Genomic DNA, 22156 nt, shown 5'->3' with positions numbered 1-22156 from the left:
TTAAAATGTTTTTTACATTTTTAAAAATAAATTTTATATGTAGTGTTTTTATTTTTTAATTATTTTTTAAATAACCTTTAGAAAAATAAATAAAAATAACTAAAATACTATTTTTTTTTTTTGTTTTTGCATTTAAGAACAAAAAAACAGTTTTTTTTTTTAATTGTCAAATATATTTTCATATTTTTTTGTTCTGAAAAACAGGGAAAAAGTTATCAAACATGAATTTAGAAAACATAGTGAAAACTATTTAAAATTTTTATATTTTTTCCTTATTCTTTATATAAATAAGGAATATATATACTTTGAATCTGGTTTTTTTTTTTTTTCTTTTCTTTCCTTCTCAAATATTCCATGATCCAAGCAATTGCCTCAAACAACATCACCCATTTTAAACCACTCATTTTTCAAAGGTTATTTCAAAAAACAATCCAAAAACATGCTATCAAACATCAAATTTTCAAAGAAAAAGAAAATAACAAATTGTCCTTTGTAATTTGTATAAAGGAAAAGAGTGTGGAGGCAAGGGAAAGAGAGTGAATGAAAATGAAATGCACTGAGGGTAAAATGTTGAAATGAGACCTCCTCACCCCACCTGCATAAACACATCCATCCATATGTCTCCCTCAACCCTTTTCAGTTTTGCCCAAAATGCTCCCCTATCTTATCTTTCACAAAAACCCAGAATCCATAAATAAATTTAATTCATATTTTCGTATTGTCATCATGTAAAGGGACAAAAGATCTTGGTCAGAGATGATTTGAGTGTGGCATGAGGGGTGGTGGGGAAGTGGTAATTGGCCTTCCTCACCCAAAGCCATCATTCCTTTGAACTGGTTTCTCATGATAATTTGACAATTTGTAATAGGCTTTTATGCCTGCATTTGTACCCAAATGGAATACTTCAAGCTTCATGTCTCATTTTTCTGCCTGACTATTTAGATGCAAGAAAGGAATCAATATGGTCCATGGGATAAGATAGGGTTAAAGTTACCATCATCTTTTCTTTTAGCCAACTATCTTTTTAACTGACTTCTACTCCTCTTTTTTAAATTAAGATTTTTCTTTCAGCCGACCTGCCTTTTTAAGTGACTTCTGTTTTGTCTTTTTTTAAATCAAGGGAAGACTTGTAGAAAGCTTCTGGACTCCTATTTTGGAACTAGGATTCCAATACACTGAACCTCTGGCTGGATGGCATATTTATTTAAAGCCAACCTATGGAGCTGTGGAGCCAGGTCCGACCACGAAAATAGACACAATGTTTCTGATATCATATAAATAAGGTTTCTTGGCTTCTCTGTTCCTATCAGTGCTTCCAATACATCATCATAACAGCTCATTGAACAGGAGATTGTAAGTTCAAGCCCTGATTTCTACTCAACAACTACTCTCATTGGTAAATGAAAATGGCTTAGAATTGAGTTTTCTTAAAAAATTTGGTGGGGTGCGTGTGTTTTATGAACAAAACTTTGAATAACTCGATGAATCAAAATGGGGGAATGGATCCAGGGTTTGAAAAATCAAACAAAATACAACACAAGATACACTATTGTCATTAAAATTGAATAATCAGGGAAAAGTTGGTAAAATAGCCTGTAGCTACAAGGTTATGTGTGAATCATAATGGACCAGGTAGGGTGTCTTCTTGGATTTGTCACCTAGTCTAAAATCATCCTGCAACTCCACAAGAAACCCAACATTATGATTCAATTTTACACCCCAAATGGTAGTCATTTGAGGGAGGAGGAAGATGTGTTTGACAAGAAAGCAAATGGGGAATGAAGACATGAGTAGAACTCCTGAAAAAAATGTTGTATTGTACACAAACTCAACAGAAACAAAAAGATCGTCTCATTGGACACACAGAATTGTCACACCCTTGTCTGAGAACATCAGTTTCAGAAACTGGAATCAAGCAAAACCCACATGCCTAAGTTATCACATGATGGTGCATCGGCTCCTTTCCTCTGTTGGCTGTTGCTGCCCTGGTGGATACCTGTTTGACTCAGATGGGTTGTACGTGAACTCGGAAGTGTCAAGGCCATACTGATTTACATGCAAAAAACAGATCATAAGGAATATCAGCAACATTCGGAAGTAATTGAAATAGAAAGCTAAGCAAAAGGTAAAGAATCACAATCATATGAAATTGGGGTTCCATGTCTGGGTCTGTATTATATGGTACACCATTGACAAAAAAAAAAAAGGAAAGATCCACAGGGGGATCCAGCATGCAGATATTGCAAACAATGAGAAATTCATAATCCAAGAACTATCTGGTTCAGAAGGTAATTGAATGGGCAAATTAAATGGCCAAATGTCATGAAAGAAGACAGAAATCAATGAAGCAGTAAAACTCACAATACTCAAATAATGTACAAAATAAAATTCAGAGGAGGGGGGGAAAGAGAAGCCATGGATGTTATCAGAACAGAGCATTTCTACAATTTTAAAGTCTTGTTTGGATTGGGTTCTGAGAAGCCGAAAGCTCTATTTTAAGACAAATCAATTCTTTTTTCATTTTTTTGGCAGTTTTTGGACAGTTGTAACTAAACAGCTCATGGTTTGTCAAAAAGCTTTCCATGGAAGCAAGGACGAGGTTGCTTCTTGTGGAAGATGATGTTGAGCTTACACAGGAAGCTCTTTCAACATTAATGAAACTTCTAGAATACCATTCTTACCCTTTTATTTATAAAAGAAAAAATCTACGAGACCGACAAATCATGCTTTAACCTCAAACTACTCAACTCAAAGAAAAGAACACGTCCATTAGGTACCATCAAGGAACAATAAATCCAACTTTCATAAGGTATATTTTATTTATGATTTTTCTTATAATTTGAATTGCAGAGAAAATCTTACTTTTAACCTAAAATTTTTAGGGTTTGGGTGTGATAATTCTGCATTTTGATATTTTATTTGTCTCTTATTTAATTTATTTATCCATTTCGATGATTTGAAATTAACCATGTTTTCATACTATCTTTTAATCCAAAGGTTCTACAGTGTGACAATTTTGTATTTTTATGTTTTATTTACCTAATTATCTGGCATTTGATATATGATCTTGTTCCTTTTTATATTGAATGGTTCAGCATGATGATCATAGAATTTGAAACCATAATCCTAGGATTTGGTAATAGGGTATACTAGCATGGAATCTACTCTTTTCCTATTATGTTCATACCTTTCTTCATTAGCAACGCCTCAATGAACTCCTTTGTTTTTGTGTTTCATAGATATAAAAAATGCGTATGCAGAAACAGAGATGAATTAAAATTTTCCTCACTAAAACAGTAGTAAAAAGTTATGCAAAAACAGCTACAATTTTTATATTTAAAATTTTAGCAAGAAGAACAGTTTCTGGAAATTCTTATCAACCAGCTACTTACAAAACTATAATTACATGATTTTTTTTTTTTTACAAGTTTCTTAGTAAAAATCTAAACACCATGTATAAGAGATTTCACCAAGTGTGAAACATGAATCGTATTACATCATCTTAGACCGATTTCTTATAACATATCATGTTAGGCATTATTAGTAAAAACCAACAATTTTAGGTAGTAGTGGTTTACTTAAATTATAGGTCTATAATTAATTATATTGACATTGACCATAAAGCAACCGAGAATACACATTGCCATGATTTGCATGGAATCTTTAAATTGAATGCTATGTGGGTTTTAAATACAGATGTTTCTCAAACACTCCACATACTTTATAACATAAAGAAAACAATCTCACCTTTTCCGACATGTATGTTTCCCCCACATACTTTATAATATAAAGAAAAAATAATCTCACCTTTTCCCGCATGCGTGTACTCCAAGCATCATTTCTATTTGGACGCTGATCAATGGCACCAGCGACAGGTACACCTGTTGCTGCAACTGGTGGCCTATTGATCAATGGCTGCCGCACAGATTGTCTCTGAGCAATGAACTCATCATCACTGTCATAGTCATCTGGTTTGTTTGCTGCTCTTACCATAAGAGTCAACACGAAAAGCAGAGCCTGCAAGTCCCCCAAGAGTCATTAAATATCAAGCATTATGGGAAAATAAGCAAATTAAAGAGTCTGTTAAAGGTACGAGACTACCAGAGGTAATTTTATGTAAATACAATCTATTATGTTCCAGAAGCACCACAACACATTATTTGGTTGGAAAAGAACATCATACAATCAATCAAGAATACAAAAGAATCAACCCAGTTAACAACTGAATTTTCTAAAATTTCATTAATGAAGTGCTAACAAAAGCAGATGCAACCTAGTATACAGGAAGCAACCTAGTTGACAACTCAAAACTGCTCTACCATCTTGATCAGTGACTAAGGTCATTCTATGGATGTCAAGATGGAAATCATGAATTGGACATCAGAATTCCGCCCAAACTATAGCCATACACATCAATTTGTCATGCCTGAAGACAAGAATATGTATATACCATGACAATATTCAACAGTAATACTCACCTCAAATTTGACACCAGCTTAAAGAGTCAACCACCAAAGATGAAAGCAATCGTGGAGCAAACTTGCCCCCGAAATATCTGAGTGTTCTTAAGCCAGGCCAATAAATTAAAAAGATCTAGAAGAAACAACATAGGGAACTGACTCACCTAATTGCAATCAGTGCACCTTAACTACCATTTACACAAACATCAATGAACCTAAATTTCCAGAAAACCCTACACAAGGCTTAAAAATATATCATGATATCATACTTTTTACTAACGGTAAATCCTTAGGTTGCATAACCATACACTGACAAATAGTAAGAAAAATAACAGTTGTTATTACAATGGATGCAAGCCATTATACCTTTGGACTCCAATAATGTTTAAATATTTTACTTTGGCTGCATAAAATCATTTCTCTGAAAAGATTATGAAATAAAACATCTCAACTAAAAAAGCAGTACAAAAGATAGAACAAAATAGGTGTAAAAACAGCCATCAAAACTGTTATAACATTATATAATGACTGATGACCCCTTTAATTAAAAAAAAAAAAAAAAAAGATTGAAAAAGTGGCAAGTGACCATATGTAAAAACAGTCATCAGAACCATTATAACATCATTCAATGATTGATGAGTAGGGGCGACAATGTGTGTTGGTGAGTCATGTTCCTGTCGTGTCTAGGAGTGGCAATTCGTGTAAGTGGGTCGTGTTTTGTATCATGTCAAAGCCTAAGCATTCTACTACATGGGTCTACCCAAACCCGACACGAATAATAATCGGGTTAAAAATATAAACCCAAATACTACCTAATTATTAAATAGGTAACACATCGTGTAACCCATTTAACTTATTTAATAATCAAGTTCTCCTATTTAATAATTAGGTTGAGTGAGGCCTTCTATAAATATATATGATTAATGTCTCAATTAAACATGTTTTTAACTCAATTGACCTATTTATTTAAAAATAAATTTAAAATGAGTCAGATATGGGTTAAATAGTTTAAAATTATTATTAGGTTAATTAAAAAAATTATTAAATGGGTTAATTTGAATTAAATTTGTGTTGTGTTAAGCAGGTTGACAAAAAAACTACCAATTTATTAAACGAGTTATGTAGGTTGAGACGAATTTAAACCAAACTCGATTATACTCAACCCAAACCAGTAAAATCCATGTTGGATTCAAGTTGTGTTGGCAAATCGTTTCAAACTTTGTCACCCCTAGTCATGTCAAAGTCTAGGCATTCTATTACATATTTTAATCCAAACATAACACGAATAATAATCATGTCAAAAACATAAATCCAAATACTACCTAACTAATTAAATAAGTAACTGATAGGTCTCCTATACGTTATGTGTATAATAGAAAAGGGAAGAGGAATATACTGCCACCTGGCAGTTAGTTGTAACAGCTTGAGTGTAGGTTAGGTCACAGTTGGATACGGGCTGAGGGGAAGGTTTAAATAGAAAAGGAGGGGGAATTACAGAGGAGGGAAATATTGTGGATCTGGTAGGGATTTGAGGACCTGTTGGGACTCTTGTTTCTTGAAATTCTTGAAATTCAATAATAATTTTCCATTAGATACCTATCAATTTGGTATCAGAGCATCGATCCAGATGGCTCAGAAAAGGAATGAAGGTCGCGTGAATTGTCTAGAGAAGGAAGTTGGAGAAATTAGAGAGGAGATGCAGCACTTACCAGGAATGGAAAAGACGGTGATGGACCTTGCTCAGAACGTAATGCTAGTTCTGCAGTCGCTGGAAGAGACATAGAAGGCAGTGGCGGCGTTGTCATTAGGGAGGAACACGACGACTGTTGCTCAACGAGAAGATCGGGCAGGATGGATCCCTGGAGTTGGGGAACCCAGTGGGGGGAGATGGCATCGGATGAGATGAGGCGAGGCAGAAATGGAGAATGGCGCGGCAACCGACGGGTGGAGATGCCTGTATTTACGGGAGAGAACCCGGACGGCTGGATCTTCCGGGCTGATCGATACTTTGCAACGTACGAACTCACGAAAGAAGAGAAATTAGTCGCCGCCGCGATGAGTTTAGATGGGGACGCACTCTCTTAGTACCAGTGGACTGATTCGAGGGAGGTGTTTGGGAGTTGGGAAAATTTGAAGAGGCGGTTGTTGCTTCGCTTTCGTCCGACTCAAGAAAGGAGCCTTTGTGAGCAGTTTTTGGCGGTGCGACAACAAGGGACAGTGGCAGCATACCGGCGGGAATTCGAGATTCTGGCGACTCCATTGAAAGGGATTTCAGAGGAGGTAATGGAAAGCACGTTTATGAATGGGCTGCTTCTTGAGATCTGGGCTAAGCTACGTCTACTGCAACCATATGGGCTAGGCCACTTGATGGAAATGGCCCAACGAGTTGAAGACAGGAATTTAGCCATGAGAGCAGCTCGTGAACCAAATGGCCCAAATGGCCCAAAGAGCACCAAAATGTTGTCATCTACAAATCGAGGTGAGTGGAAGATTGGGGAAATTTTTCAGACTAGGGCAGTGGTTGTCGGCGAGAAGACGATGAGCCAGCGACGTGAGATTCCGATAAAGAGACTGACGGAATCGGAGCTTCAAGCCCGTAGAGAGAAGGGGCTCTGTTTTAAGTGTGAAGAAAAGTTCTCCCCTGGTCATCACTGTAAGAAAGAATTACGGGTTTTATTGGTGCACGAAGATGAGGAGGAAGACGATAACCAGTTTGACGACAGAGCAACCGAAGAACCTGCACTCATCGAGCTGAAAGACGCTATGGAATTATCTCTAAATTCCGTGGTCGGTTTAACTACGCCGGGAACTATGAAGATCAAAGGGACGATCGGGTCAAAAGAGGTAATCATCCTTGTAGACAGTGAGGCTACCCACAATTTTTTATCCCTTGAATTGGTTCAACAATTAGCACTTCCATTAACTACAACAACGAGTTACGGGGTGATGATGGGAACCGGGATATCCATGAAAGGGAAGGGCATTTGTAGAGGAGTTTGTATTTCAATGCAGGGGCTCACCGTAGTGGAAGATTTTCTTCCACTTGAATTAGGCAACACTGATGTGATTCTAGGAATGCCTTGGTTGGGGACCTTAGGAGACATGAAGGTAAACTAGAAGATGCTAACAATGAAGATCAAAATGGGGAAGGCAGTGATAGTGTTAAAGGGAGACCCGAGCCTTAGTCGGACTGAGGTATCTCTTAAAGCAATGGCTAGAGCACTGCAACACCATAGCCAAGGGGTATGGGTGGAACTCTGTCAGACTTCCACCACTTCAGATTTGAGTGAAGGAGTACAAGAGGTCCCGAAAACAGTTAAAGAAGTATTAGCTCAACATCAGCAAATTTTTGGGCCGATAACAGGGTTACCACCAAGTCGTGATATTGATCATGCCATTCAATTAATTCCGGGAGCATCTCCGGTTAATGTTCGACCCTACCGGTATCCACATATTCTAAAGAATGAAATAGAGAGATTGGTGCAAGAGATGCTGGAGGCAGGAATTGTTCGGCCTAGCTTAAGCCCATTTTCTAGTCCAATGTTGTTGGTGAAAAAAGAAGATGGAGGATGGAGGTTTTGTATAGATTACCGCGCCCTCAACAAAGTTACAGTCCCGGATTGGTTCCCCATTCCGGTGATTGATGAGTTACTTGACGAACTTCATGGCGCGACCATTTTTTCCAAACTAGATCTCAAATTAGGTTACCACCAGATTCGAGTCCGGCAACAAGACATCCCCAAAACGGCATTTCGCACCCATGAAGGTCACTACAAGTTCTTGGTGATGCCTTTTGGGCTAACCAATGCACCAGCGACTTTCCAATCGTTAATGAACCGTATATTTCGGCCACACCTTCGGAAATTTGTGCTCGTATTTTTTGATGACATATTGGTCTACAACAAAGACTTGAAGGAGCATTGTGACCATTTGCAAAGTGTGTTGTCCATTCTGGCAAACCACCAACTTAAATGTCTCTTTGCTAAACCACAATTGGAATACCTAGGCCATTTGGTTTCTGCCAAGGGGGTTGCTGCTGATCCCAACAAGATTTCAGCCATGGTAGAGTGGCCCACACCCAAATCCCTTAAAGAATTACGAGGATTTCTCGGATTGACTAGATACTACCGTTGATTTGTAGAGGGATATGGAGCTATTTCTTGGCCTCTCACTCAGCAACTCAAAAAAGATGCTTTTAATTGGAACTTAAGAGGCTGAGGTAGCCTTCCAAAAATTGAAAACAGCTATGACAACAATACCGGTTTTAGCTTTGCCCAACTTCAGCCAACTCTTCATTGTAGAGACGGATGCCTCGGGGTATGGTTTGGGTGCCGTTTTGATGCAAAGTCATAGACCAGTAGCTTATTTTAGCCAAGTCCTCACAGCAAGGGAACAACAAAAGTCCATATATGAAAGAGAGTTAATGGCTATTGTCTTAGCAATTCAGAAGTGGCGTCATTACCTGCTTGGTCGCCACTTTATTGTGCGAACGGATCAAAGTAGCTTGAAGTTTCTACTAGAGCAAAGAATAGTGAATGAGTCGTACCAAAAGTGGGTCGCAAAGCTGTTTGGGTATGATTTTGAAATTCAGTTTTGGTCGGGAATGGAGAATAAAGCAGCCGATGCCTTATCTCGCATCCCCATTTCTATGGAGTTAGCTGCCCTCATGGTTCCCAGTCGCATAGACACTTCGTTGATCAGTTCACAAGTTGAAGCTGACCCGTATCTTGCTAAGATTAAACAGAGGCTGCTGGATGATCCGGATGCTTATCCTAGGTATTCTTTGGACCATGGCATTCTCCTTTACAAGGGGTGCCTAGTCCTTCCCAAGGCCTCACCCCTTGTTCCAGCACTTCTTCAAGAGGACCATGCTAGCGTGGTTGGAGGGCATTCCGGGTTCTTGCGGACTTACAAACGACTCACAAGAGATTTCTTTTGGGTTGGCATGAAAAATGATATCAAAGAGTTCGTGGAGAAGTGTCTAGTATGTCAACAAAATAAGACCCTAACTTTGTCGCCTACTGGGTTACTACAACCACTGCCTATTCCAGACAAAATATGGGACGATGTGACAATGAACTTTATTGAGGGGCTTCCTAAGTCTGAGGGATATAACTCCATTTTAGTTGTTGTGGATCGATTGAGCAAATATGCTCACTTCTCACTGCTCAAGCCTCCTTTCACAGCTCAAACGGTGGCTGCTATCTTTGTTCGTGATGTTGTCAAATTACATGGATTTCCCCGTTCCATTATTAGTGATCATGACAAAGTATTTCTTAGTCGATTTTGGACAGAGCTATTTCGGTTGCAGGGTACTTCTCTCCGCCATGGTACCGCATATCATCCGCAAACGGACGGACAAACGGAAGTGGTCAACCGTTGTGTGGAGACATACCTTCGATGTTTTTCATATAACAAGCCTAGACGTTGGTCTACATGGATTTCATGGGCAGAATACTGGTATAATACCACATTCCACTCCTCCACTAATACAACACCGTTTCGAGCAGTTTACGGGCGAGAGCCACCACCGTTGATACGTTTTGGATCAGATTCCACCTCTGTTCTGGCAGTGGATCAGTTATTGCACGAGCGTGATCTAATTTTAAATGAATTAAAGGATCATCTCTGCTGTGCCCAATCCAAAATGAAGTCATCGGCAGATGCTCATCGACGTGCAGTCCAATTTGAAGTTGGGGAGTTTGTCTATATAAAGCTTCGTCCGTATCCTCTTCGTTCCCTTGCCAAGCGACCAAATGAGAAGCTCTCCCCACGATATTTTGGCCCTTACAAAGTAGTGCAACAAATTGGTCCAGTGGCATACAGGTTAGAGCTTCCTTCTTCAACAACTATTCATCCAGTGTTTCATGTTTCCTAGCTCAAGCGGGCTCTTGGTTCAGCTGATTTGTGTCAGCCACTTTCCCCTATTCTTGATGAGGATTTGGAATGGCTTGTGGAGCCTGATCAGGTCTTAGATATTCGCCAATCTCCCAATAACAATCAGCTTGGTATTGAAGTACTTATTAAGTGGAAAGGACTTCCTCAGTTTGAAGCTTCATGGGAATCAGTTGACACAATTAAAGAACACTTTCCTGACTTCCACCTTGAGGACAAGGTGTCTCTCATTGAGGGGGGTAATGATAGGCCTCCTATACGTTATGTGTATGATAGAAAAGGGAAGAGGAATATACTGCCACCTGGCAGTTAGTTGTAATAGCTTGAGTGGAGGTTAGGTCACAGTTGGATACGGGCTGAGGGGAAGGTTTAAATAGAAAAGGAGGGGGAATTACAAAGGAGGGAAATATTGTGGATCTGGTAGGGATTTGAGGACCAGTTGGGACTCTTGTTTCTTGAAATTCTTGAAATTCAATAATAATTCTCCATTAGATACCTATCAGTAACACATTGTGGAATCCATTTAACACATTTAATAATCAAGTCTTCTTATTTAATAATCAGGTTGATTTAGGTCTTGTATAAGTCTACATGATTAATGTCTCAACTAAACATTTTTATTCTTCAATTGACTTATTTATTTAAAACAAATTTATAATGAGTCAAATGTGGGTTAAATAGTTTAAAGTTATAATTGAATTAATCAGGTAGATTATTAAATGGGTCAATTCAAGTCAAATTCATGTTATGCAGATTGACTAAAAAATTACCTATTTATTAAACGAGTTATGCAAGTCAACACGAATTTGACCCAAATTCAATTATACTCAACCTAAACCTATGAAAAGCATGTTGTGTCCAAGTCATGTTAACGAATCATTTCAAACTTTGGTACCCTTATTGATCAGCCCTATGTTATAAACAAAAAAATGTCGAAACTTGGCCTTGGCACCTTATATATATTGGAAAAAAAAATCAACTGTTGGATCCAAATATATACACTTCGTTCAATTAAGGCACAATTCATGGCCCATTAAATAAGAAATTCGTCTCTAAGACAAGCTATCCTCACTTTTCAATTCCACACCAGAAGATAAGGAGATATATGTTTCTGAATCACGAGGGAATCCATTCAAGATATCAAACAGTAGAACCATTTTGAAGTCATTTGATTACATGTGTTAAGATAAAGCCCTTAAAAACATGATATAATTTAACAAATTTAGAGTTTATTATTTACATAATATTATTCCAGTTGCGCTTTTATCTATCCTTGTTCCATGCATTATATTTTATGAACATTCTGACTTGCATCTCTTGCATTATACATGACTTGGGTGCATTAGGAGTTGCATGGAAGATCTAAATCATGGGTTCCTTGCAAGTTGTTGATTTGTTGGCAACCGATTTGTGAGCTTAGACAATCCATTTGAAGCTATAATGCACTATCTCCTAATTAGAGGGGTAACTAGTCTTCGCAATCAGGATGAGGTTCTCATGATGAGTGCACTACTATGTATTATTACACATTGGATAGGACCTATGGTGAATCACAACATAAGAATATTAGGTAGTCATGATTTCACCAAAATATTATATTGTATTGTCTCTCAACCTTGAGAGAATACTGAGCTTGTGCCAAAGTTGGCAATAACTTTGACCTACGAGTGAAATCCTAAAGTGATCATATATTTTCTATAGATTTGGTCATTGTTAATGGAAGTCAGTAGTAACAGGTATTTTTAATAAAGACATCATGACATTGTATAAGATTAAGACAATATGTCTCCTTCGATGATCCTAAGAACGTGCGTTCAAGTAAACTATAATCATAATAGTTCTTTAAATAGAACTTGACGTAAACTCTTTGTGAGCTAAGACTTGTTAGTTGATCGCACAATAGGAAGATCTGTAACTTAAGGATGATAGAGAATTTTGAGAGGCTGATAATTTTCACTTTATTAGATTATAGACATCAATTCATGAGAAAACTATAAACAATGGATAACAAGTAACGAACTCAAACACCTAGTGTCTCATTGTAATATTCATAAAGCATTGGAATACAATTGACTTTCTATAGTGGGATATTGAGTTAACTTTTAGATTTTGAGGGAGCCAGTACTGTCCTATGGGTCCCAATGGTCCCTATCAGAACTCATATACCTTGATAATATGACTTATGAGGGTTGGATTAGTTCTTAGTTCACTTATGCGTATAAGGGCATTTTGGTAATTACTCAAGATCGCACAAGAACTAGTGAATAGTATCTCTGGATTGGGCTAATTAATTAATTGGAACCTTCTTAGGTTAATTAATCAATTAAAACCATTTTTGAGTTAGATTAAGTGACCCAAACTTGAGATAAGCTCAAGTCACTTAAGCCTAATAAAAATCCTATAAATACCCCTTATAAGGTTATGGTTTCAATTTTCCACTATTTTCCTTGACATTCCAGAAAGAAAGCCCTCGCCTCCATCTTTAGAGATCTCCACAATCTCAATGCCAAGCTTTAAGGAAGAGATATCGAGCAAAAGATCAGGGGTCTGCAAGATTGTCTTCGACTTCTGAGGTACTCAACCACAATCTTCACCGTAAAGAATCAATCTAGGAACATCTAGATCTTGGTAAGATATTCAAATCTGTAATCTAGATCTATAAATTGTTTCTCATATTGATAGTTTCCACTATGCATAGATCTAGATTAACCTAGGAAATTTTGCATGCACCAAACTAATCTAAGGCCTAGGAATGGAGCAATCCAAAGTTCCCATCAACATGGATAAGGGACACTAACCAACCCAAGTCTTAAAAAAAAAATGATAATGGTTGTTTTTTCCCATGGAACTCATTTTCCCTGTTCTTTGTCGTCTTATAGCACCATTTTTTATCAACAAAATCATTTTGAGTCGAAAAAATATTTGAGGATATTTAACTTGCAACATAGCGACACTTGTGCTGAAGAATGACATAATATGCACATACTTCAACACAAAGAAAAGCATGTTGACTACCACAATTAGATGTATCAACTAGCCATAATCACAAAGAAATTCTTTCCAGCATATTTTTCTATGAAACAAATGAAGCCTATATAGAAATGAAATCCCAATTTTTGGGATCAAAACATGATTCGGAAAATTGTGAGCAACCAAAAAAGAAATGGGCAATGAGATTGAGCAGGAAACAGACAAGACACTACACTCACTTTATCACATCTATCACTCAATTCAGTAACAACCTTGGGTCTTCACCCCAATTCAATCATTTGGAAACTAGTTGTAAGAATTTGGATTCAGTAGGAAACACATATCAGTTAGCATGAAATTTAAAGGTACAAAATACTAAACTGTGAATTTTCAAGTTCTGTGGGACACCTTAAGATTTTAGTTAAAATTTTCAGAAAGTCAGCTGTCTTAACATATTCCTTTAATTTGGCTAGAAATTATAACCACCTAGCTAGTTGACATTGAGAGAAATCTGGTTAAATAATCAAAGAAGTAATCAAAAGTCAGGTTTTTCAAAGTGAGCTGCAAATTCAAGATATTAGACAAACCTAGGTTAGCACCCCAATCAAATTTTTCATAAATTAATCAATTAGAAACCATGGTCCTCTGAAGGGTGAAGGACATAATGTGATTACCTCCAAAATAACAGCCGCAAGAGCAACCCACTTGACAATTTTCCAGTTCTCTTTCAGAAAATCATAAATCATATCAAAATCTCCAGTTTTGTCAGTTGGAATGTCCTGAAACAACCCTCATGCCACTTATGAGATGACCATACATAGCATACCATCTTTAAAATTCAAGACAACAATTAACATAACACTCACATCCTCCCAGCTTTTGTCAAAGAATATGAAAGCTGCACATCCAAGCTCTATCAAGATCAACAAAATCACCAGTACTGCATACTGAGTCAGCTTAAGGAAACCACTATATCAATCTTGCATAGTTCCATCTAACAGATGTTTCCCTCTTAGGAGAAAAAAGGTCCATACATGGTTGACTGATGTAAAGAGTAGTCATAAGCCCAGACAGTTAACTGATTTAAAAAATAGTGTCATCCCATGTGAATGGCAATGATACAGTAGAGCTGAGGCATCGAAATAAACCACTGTGCAGTAAACTATAGATGTGTAAAATAATGGATCCATGCTACATAATATCAGCAAGACATCATAATTGTCATACAGAATAGCACCAGTGTAGAGCACTACTGTAGTTATGCCACAACAGATGACAATTAACTGTCCTTAAATTAGTTTAGATAAAGAATGAATCGAGTACTTTTTTTTTTTATTAAAGTGGAATGCATGAGTAAATTAGGATACACAAGACAAACAGCAGCCATTCCGTGTCACCGCTCCAACACAACCAAAACAAGATATGACAAAGAGAATTACTCCAATGGCAAAAAAACAGTATATGAACCTGCAAAAGGAACACAGTGATGGTGTAAAAAGATTGGATGATCTACTAAAAGATACAGATCCAATAGTATCAGCACAAGATAGTAGGCAGTCACTTATCAGAACATGCTGATGCAAGAAATTTCAAATCATTGCCACAAATCAAAGTAAACATACAGAAATGAGCATATATTTGGAGAATATATAACAACGTTAATTGTATAATGTCCAGTCCTCAAGCGGTAAAGGTTTGGGATGGGTTTATGGAAGGTTCAGGGTTCAAGTCTCTATAGAGACAAAAAAAATTACCTGTAAAAAATAAAATAATGTCTAGTCCTTGATGCAAGTTCCTTCAAACAGTTAAAGAAAAAATTGCTTAACAAATCATGAACTTGGAGATGTATGTATATTGAGAGAGCTAAGGGTGCAAACAAGCCAAGTCCATCTGGGTATGACTCTGATAAGCACAGGTCAGTTGAACTTATATTATAAGTTCAAGCTCACCTCCAATGCAACCAAGCAAATCTTTTCAAACTCAATTCCTCAGGATTTGGCCTTGGTTGAGCTCAGTTTGTTTGCTAAAGTAAGTTCAACCTGCCTAACACAATGGTCGGTATTTCCATCTCATGACAAAGATCCCATAAAAAGAGAAATGAACCACCTGTATTTGGCAACTTCCTAATTCCACATCATGGCCACACATAAAATTGGTAGATAAGATTAGGCTAAATCAGGTTGAGAAAAATGAATAAAAAAAATCATGCTTGACAAATCATTGCAATAGGGCAGTAACTCGGTAATAATATCTTTTGTCAGATAGCAACACACTTCAATACCTGACAAAGGGTTGGTACAGGTCAATTCAAATGTGGTAGGATCCAAAACCATTAAACACAAACTCACACAGAAAACCTTTAATATCAAAACAATAGCATAGAAACACAAAAAGTAACAGGTTTTATACCCTCATTTGGTTTCAATAAAGAAGACAAAGAGGAAAGAAGCTTCTCATACATTATGGCTTCTTTCCTAGCACTTGGTCATGGAATTTTGAATTTTTTTTTCTACCTTACATGTATGATTTTGGAGCTGTGGGTAAAGCTCATGATTATTTTGGTATTCTCCTTTGTAATCTTGCTTCTATATATTTTGGGATGTTTTGGAAATAGGAAGTAGGCATACAGAAAAAAGGATCTCTTTGTCCTTTTGGTTTTTAACAGATTATGACTTATGGGACTGTGTTTTGATAAGTACAAAAAAGGGGGTTTCATAACATCTAGATGGTGTTGCAAAAATGACAAATATTCTTGTGGGCCCAAGTTTTTACAAGAAGATTTCAGTTCTGTGAAACAGTTCCTGCAAGAGCTTTACCTTTGAGAAACTCAGTCTTTGACAAAATTTATGCAGTTCACCAACTACCATTCCTGATCTACGGTAAGATATTGGTCATCCCTAAACATTGTCAGGGTTAAAAATGGGGTTTCCTCTGTTAAGTAATAGACTGAAGAACAATAGAGTCCATTAATTACATTCCTTTCCTTGGAGATAAGATATCAATCATCTCTATAAGTGGAAGATAAAAAAAAAAAAAAAAAAGAAACAAAGGGAGAAGTGCAAAACAATTCCAGTTTTGTGAAACAAAGATCAACAAGGGAAAGCATGAGCGTGAAACTTGGGTCAAGTGGAATGACAGAGATTGGTTCTTGTGAAAAATAAGAAACAAATTGTGCAATTTCCAGATAATACCAGGATCTGGTGGCAATATCTTCATGAGCGTGCAACACTACCATGCAAAAGTATATGCATATGAACTAGGTGATAGGGGGCCCAGCCAGCAAATGAACCAGGTGAAATAAATTATCTCCACATATCTTAATTGAAGACTAAATTCTAAGTACCTTTGAAAAGTGATACATTTTACAGGCCAACAAGCAATGGAATTATTATTATTATTATTATTATTATTATTATTATTATTATTATTATTATTATTATTATTATTATTATTATGCATATGTAGGTTATGGGTCAATAAGAAACATCCTAATTCAAACAGCATCACATTCAGACTTTCCCCCCTTTTTAATGAAAATTATAGGGCACCAAGTCATAATTCTAAAGCAGAAAATTATCCAAAATAAGGAGGACACAACATGATCAATGCTTCTCAGCACTGGTTTTTGAAAATAAAAGATAAAAAGTAAAAATAGTAATAAATTCCATATATAAAGTAAAATCTCTTGAACAAAAAATACAGATTTACTTCGTGTCTTTGAAAATCACTTCTAAAAATTATAGGCATGTCTTTAAAAATCACTTTATGAAATTTTAAAATTTTAGATACTAAAAATTTTTACCTCCAATTTTTTTTTTTTTTAAGGTTTTTAAAATCATTACTTTTCCAAATAAGTTTCTAAAAGTTAAGATAGAAGAGTAACTACTATTTTTTTTATTCTAAAAACAAAAGTGCATAAGCTTAATTAAAAGCTACAACTAAGTCTAAACAAATACAAACTGCCTCACTACAATCTATAGTGAGAGCCGCAGTCTGCACTCATTTCTCATCCAAATTGGCTGCCTTATTTTTCTTCTCACTGCCCAAACAATCAAAATTTAGTTAAATTTTCTTTCCTACCCTTTTCTTATAAACTAAGCAAAGCATAAAAATCTTAAATGTTGATCATGTCCTCATACTCAACTTGTAGGAGATCTAAACACACAAATGCAACAGTGAGATATAAAACAAGTGAACCCACTATAGATTAAAACCAAACCCAATTACTAAAAAAACCCAAAAATTAAAAGAGCAAGCATACCAAGCTTTGGGCAGATTATCCAAAATGCTGCTTGACAGAGTCACTGCCATCATGACAGGCCGGCCGAGCTGAATCACATCACTGTCGCCCATTACCGGCGAGATCGTAAGGGTTTCGCCGGAAGATTTTTTATATTCTACAAACAAGTAGATCCCATATCCCACCATGGCCAGACCCACGAGAGTCAACAAGAAGTTCAGAATCTTCAATAGGCATTCTAAGCAACCTCGGCACGCCATCTCCACAATCCCTCCGATCGATTCGAATACAAGCTGAATTGGCGCCTTCTATTTCATCAATCCACGTTCACCTTCAACAAAACACCCCCAAAAATCAATCACTCAGTATATGATCAAGTTTACACATTGACCCCCCTATTCGGCTGCTGAGGAAATGTGGAAAAGAAATGGAAATCAAAACTTCAAAGCTTAAAACCAAAATCCCATCAACCCATCCCTACAAAGCGAGTTTCCCACTTTCCTTTTCCCCTTTCCTTTACTTTCAAAAATTTTCTCGATAACCAAACACAAAAACAGCGTAGTTTGACACCAACCCAGTTCCTCGTAAATTCAGATTTCAAATACCCAAACAAAAATCGAGAAAAAAAAACGCACAAAAAACAAAATAAACTCAACACAATTAAGAAAAATTTTGGTACGGATCAAAAATAAAAAATCAAAACCAACAGAAGATAATCGAATGGAAAATCAAGAAAGAACCTACAGATTACAGAGATGAGCTTAGAGGGAGAGCTCTTTGGATTCCAAAGGGAACCAAAGGAGAGAGAGGAAAGAGAGTTGAATACAGCGGTGGTGAGAATTGATGATCTTTTGATTCCTTTTCTTTTGTTTTTTGAATTTGGAGCTGGTGGCCTGTTGTCAATTGATAAATACACTCCCTAATGACGATTTTAGCCCTTGTCGTATGCGAATAGACGGTTACCACCAATAAGAATTTTTGGGGTAGCATCGTCAATTCGGAGCTGAAGTGCCCTCCGATGGGTAAGAAAAAGGAGGTGTGGCAATAGCGTTTTCTGATAAATGCCATGATATTTGCCGCAAATTAAAATGTGGAAATGTCGTAGCTACCCCAATTTGGCATTAACAACGTGGCAATTTGACTTCATTTGCCGTTATATTTTCCCTTTTTTTTTTTTTTTTTTGGCCGGTTTGAATCATTGATGGGTTATAACTTATAAACTAAAAAAAAATATATTAAAATTAAAAATATTTCAATTTAAATATTTCAAATTTAAAATATTATTATTCATAAACTCTTTTAAGCATTCACTTTAATTATTTAATAATAAAAATAATAAAATAAAAATCAAACCAACAATTCACAAAAAGCAAACATTTGAATCAAAAAGTTGCTTTTTAGTTTTGAGATTTGTTGGGAAAAAAATGAAAAAGAAAAAGCAAAAAAGTGACCCAATAATCAATAAAATAAAATAAAATAATGCAAAATGTGGCCATCATCCTCTCATTTATTTGGTCCCAACTTTGATCATCTGGGCTCTTGGTATCATCATGCCAAGCTGTTCCAAGGCTTAGGGTAGGCCCACGTGTAGGTAGAGATGGACGGTTGGGATTCAATAATGTGGATTGGACGGCGCAAGGGAAAAGGTTGTTTAAAGATACCCTCTTTAGATTTTTATTCCGTTCATTTGGGTAGAAGTTTGAAGGCATTATGGTATGGGGTTATTTAAGTCATTTGGAACAAGAAATTTTTTTAGGAATTTATTTTAATTATCTTAGGTTGAAAATTGAAGGACAATTTTTCTTTTCCTTTAATATTAATTAGATGTTAGGCACATAATTTGAATTAGGTGAGGGTCAAGGGTTGAAAACTTAATTGTTTTTAGCTTTGAAATAATTAAATTTCTCTAAAAGTTAAATAACATAGATATAGAAAGGAGGGGATGATGATAAAATTTTGTCATTTTTATATCATTTTTTTTATGAATGTGAATAATTTGAAAATAATATTTGGAATCTTCGATAAAACGATTATAGAGAAATTATGTATTGACTTTCTATGATATTAATATAAAATTTTATTAGTATCGTAATCTTGAACTGTCGTTTAAATTATAAACTTTATTTATATATTCATTATACTACTTAACGGTTAAGACATTTTCATATGTATTCTTGTCAAATCACTCGTGTTTTCAGTCGTTTTACATTCGATTAGTTTTTTTAAAATTTTGACCTTTACTTTTTTATTATGCTAAGATACAATAACAATTTAACACGAACACGAAACCAATATCATTTTATAAAGAATCCGATATAAATAAATTTATTTATACATGTTCAACAAACTTAAAGGTCAAGACATTATCGAATTTCTTAACTACAACAGGTTCTACAAAATAATAGATTTCACATATCATATCCCCTGTCATGTCGATTTTATAAAAACTTGATCTTTATTTTTTTTATTATACTTAAATACAATGGCAACCAACTACTATCAATGATAAATTATTCTGTACATAGAATCAAATAAAAAAATAAATTTGAATACATATATTATAAAACACATGTGAAAAAAAAAATATTTTATATAAACCTAAAAATTATAATAGAATTGTAGTAGAATAAGATCATGATATCAAACAAGAATCTTATTTTAGTAAATAAGAAAAACATGAGCTTTCATAGATGGTAAAAAATTGTATAGGTGAGATGGAGAATGCATGTCTTACAATACATAATGTCCTTTTTCATGAGTTTCAAAAATTAAAATAAATAAATAAATAAATAAAACGGAGGGAAAGATCCAACGGTAGGTCAAGACATGAACTACCAGTCAAAGAGACTAGGCTGAAAGTATGATGGAAAAGAAGCCAATAATTGATTAGCTGTCATTAATAATTTCACAACCATGTCACCCCAATTTCTTCATCTTTCACTATCTACCATCTACTTCTTGTCTTCCCTTTTTTTGCTTTCTTCTTTTTTAAAAGTCTCTTATTTATTTAAACTTCTTAAAATGGAAAATGTGAAGAAAATATTATTCATTCATTGCAAAGTAAAAAAAATTAGAGTGAATTTTTGTGTTTCTTGTTAATTTGTTTGCCTTTTTTTTTCAATTTTTTTTCTTTATATGCCAAAAATATTGACAAAAATTAATGAGTTCCTTCACTGATTGCAGCTTTGAGTTTTATGAATGAGTTCATCTCTTCTTATTATATATCATTCATTCCTCAATGCTTGCTTTTTAATTCTTGGTCCCTTTTTAAAAAAAAATAAAATAAAATTCTCTATATGTGATAAAGATGGACCAAATTTTTTTTATTTAAAGTTACCACGTTTTTTTGTTGATTTTGAAAGTCGAGTCTATTTAATAGTGATTCTATGAAACGTTTTTAATATTTTTAATACTTGAAATTTTTTATCATTCAAGTGTTAATAATGCTAAAAATGCTTTCTAAAATCACTCACAAATGTATTTAAGAAATGTTTGGGAGTGCTCTAAGAGTGCATTTGAGGGTAATTTTAGAAAGCATTTTTACTATTACTAACACTTAAATGATAAAAATTTTAAAGTATTAAAAATATTAAAAGTGTTTTCTAGAATCACTACCAAATGGGCTCTTACATTTCGTTCGGTAGTAATTCTAAGAAACATTTTTGTCTTAAGAAACATTTTTTTTTATATATATATATAAGTGTTTGGCAAAATTGAGCACAAAATCATGTAATCCCATGTAAGGAAAATGATTTATTTATGGGCTTGATAGCTTGAGGAGAAAGTGATTTTCTACCAAGTGTTAGGCTAGTAGAAAGTTCTTTCAAGCGGTTCTATTGTTAGAAGTGGGGAAGTTCAATTGAGCTAGTCAACCTCCTACACTCCAATCAAGACTTCCTCTTAGGCATCATCCACTTTCAAGTTGAAGGAAGAAAGTCGGTGTTCATATGATAGTTGCTCAAACCGGTTTGGGAGTGATTATGATGAAAATATTTTTAATTCATGTTTTTATTTCTTGCACTTATATTAAAATATTATTTTTTTTGGAAGAATCAATTAGTTTTTTTTAATATAAAAAAAATTAGTGATTTTATAGTGTTGTGTGGAGAGGTGGCTTGAGCCGAGAGCCTCCGCCAAACTAAGTTATGATATCATGTTAAATTATCAATTTTCCTAAAAATTTAAACTTGTAGTATTAAAACTTAATATATATATATATATATATATATTATTCTTTAATGGTTAGGAATAAAAAAATTATTTATATAAAAAATATAATTTACTTTATATTTTTAAATATTGTTTTTGAAGGAGTAATTTTTTTTTAAATATCTTAAATTTGTAAATAGTTTTTAAGAGTTATTATTTTTTTAAAGTAAATTTCAAAAAGTTCTTATCTTATATAATTAAAAATGAATTTTAGGAGAAAAAATATTTAATAAATATTATTCCAATAATTTACATAAATAATTCTTTAAATTTTTAAAAATGATTTTTTTAAATGTTGTTAAATATTTGATTTTTGTAATGAAAATATTTTTAACCATTAATAAGCGCTTATAGATATCACATAAGCACTGAAAACAAGTTC

General features: G+C 34.9%; 1 protein-coding gene across 2 annotated transcripts; it reads right to left on the bottom strand.

The window, feature by feature from the left end:
* Nucleotides 1-1530: 1530 nt before the first annotated feature.
* On the bottom strand, nt 1531-18423 carry LOC117931302 (tobamovirus multiplication protein 2A). 2 transcript variants are annotated; one of them, XM_034852255.1, is made up of 7 exons: nt 18331-18423; nt 17587-17896; nt 14693-14792; nt 14192-14272; nt 14000-14104; nt 3808-4017; nt 1531-2046 (listed from the first exon to the last, which is right to left on the bottom strand). In XM_034852255.1, the coding sequence occupies exons 2-7, from the start codon at nt 17823-17825 to the stop codon at nt 1939-1941; spliced, it is 843 nt and encodes a 280-aa protein (XP_034708146.1). In that variant the 5' UTR covers nt 17826-17896; nt 18331-18423; the 3' UTR covers nt 1531-1938. The 2 variants fall into 2 exon arrangements, with proteins under 2 accessions (XP_034708146.1, XP_034708140.1); XM_034852249.1 differs by having other exon boundaries at nt 18310-18416.
* Nucleotides 18424-22156: the final 3733 nt, after the last annotated feature.

The sequence above is a fragment of the Vitis riparia genome, chromosome 2, assembly GCF_004353265.1.
Source record: "Vitis riparia cultivar Riparia Gloire de Montpellier isolate 1030 chromosome 2, EGFV_Vit.rip_1.0, whole genome shotgun sequence".
Lineage (NCBI taxonomy): Eukaryota > Viridiplantae > Streptophyta > Magnoliopsida > Vitales > Vitaceae > Vitis > Vitis riparia.
Note: the sequence above shows the minus strand (reverse complement) of the source record. Positions and strands in the feature narration are given on the sequence as shown.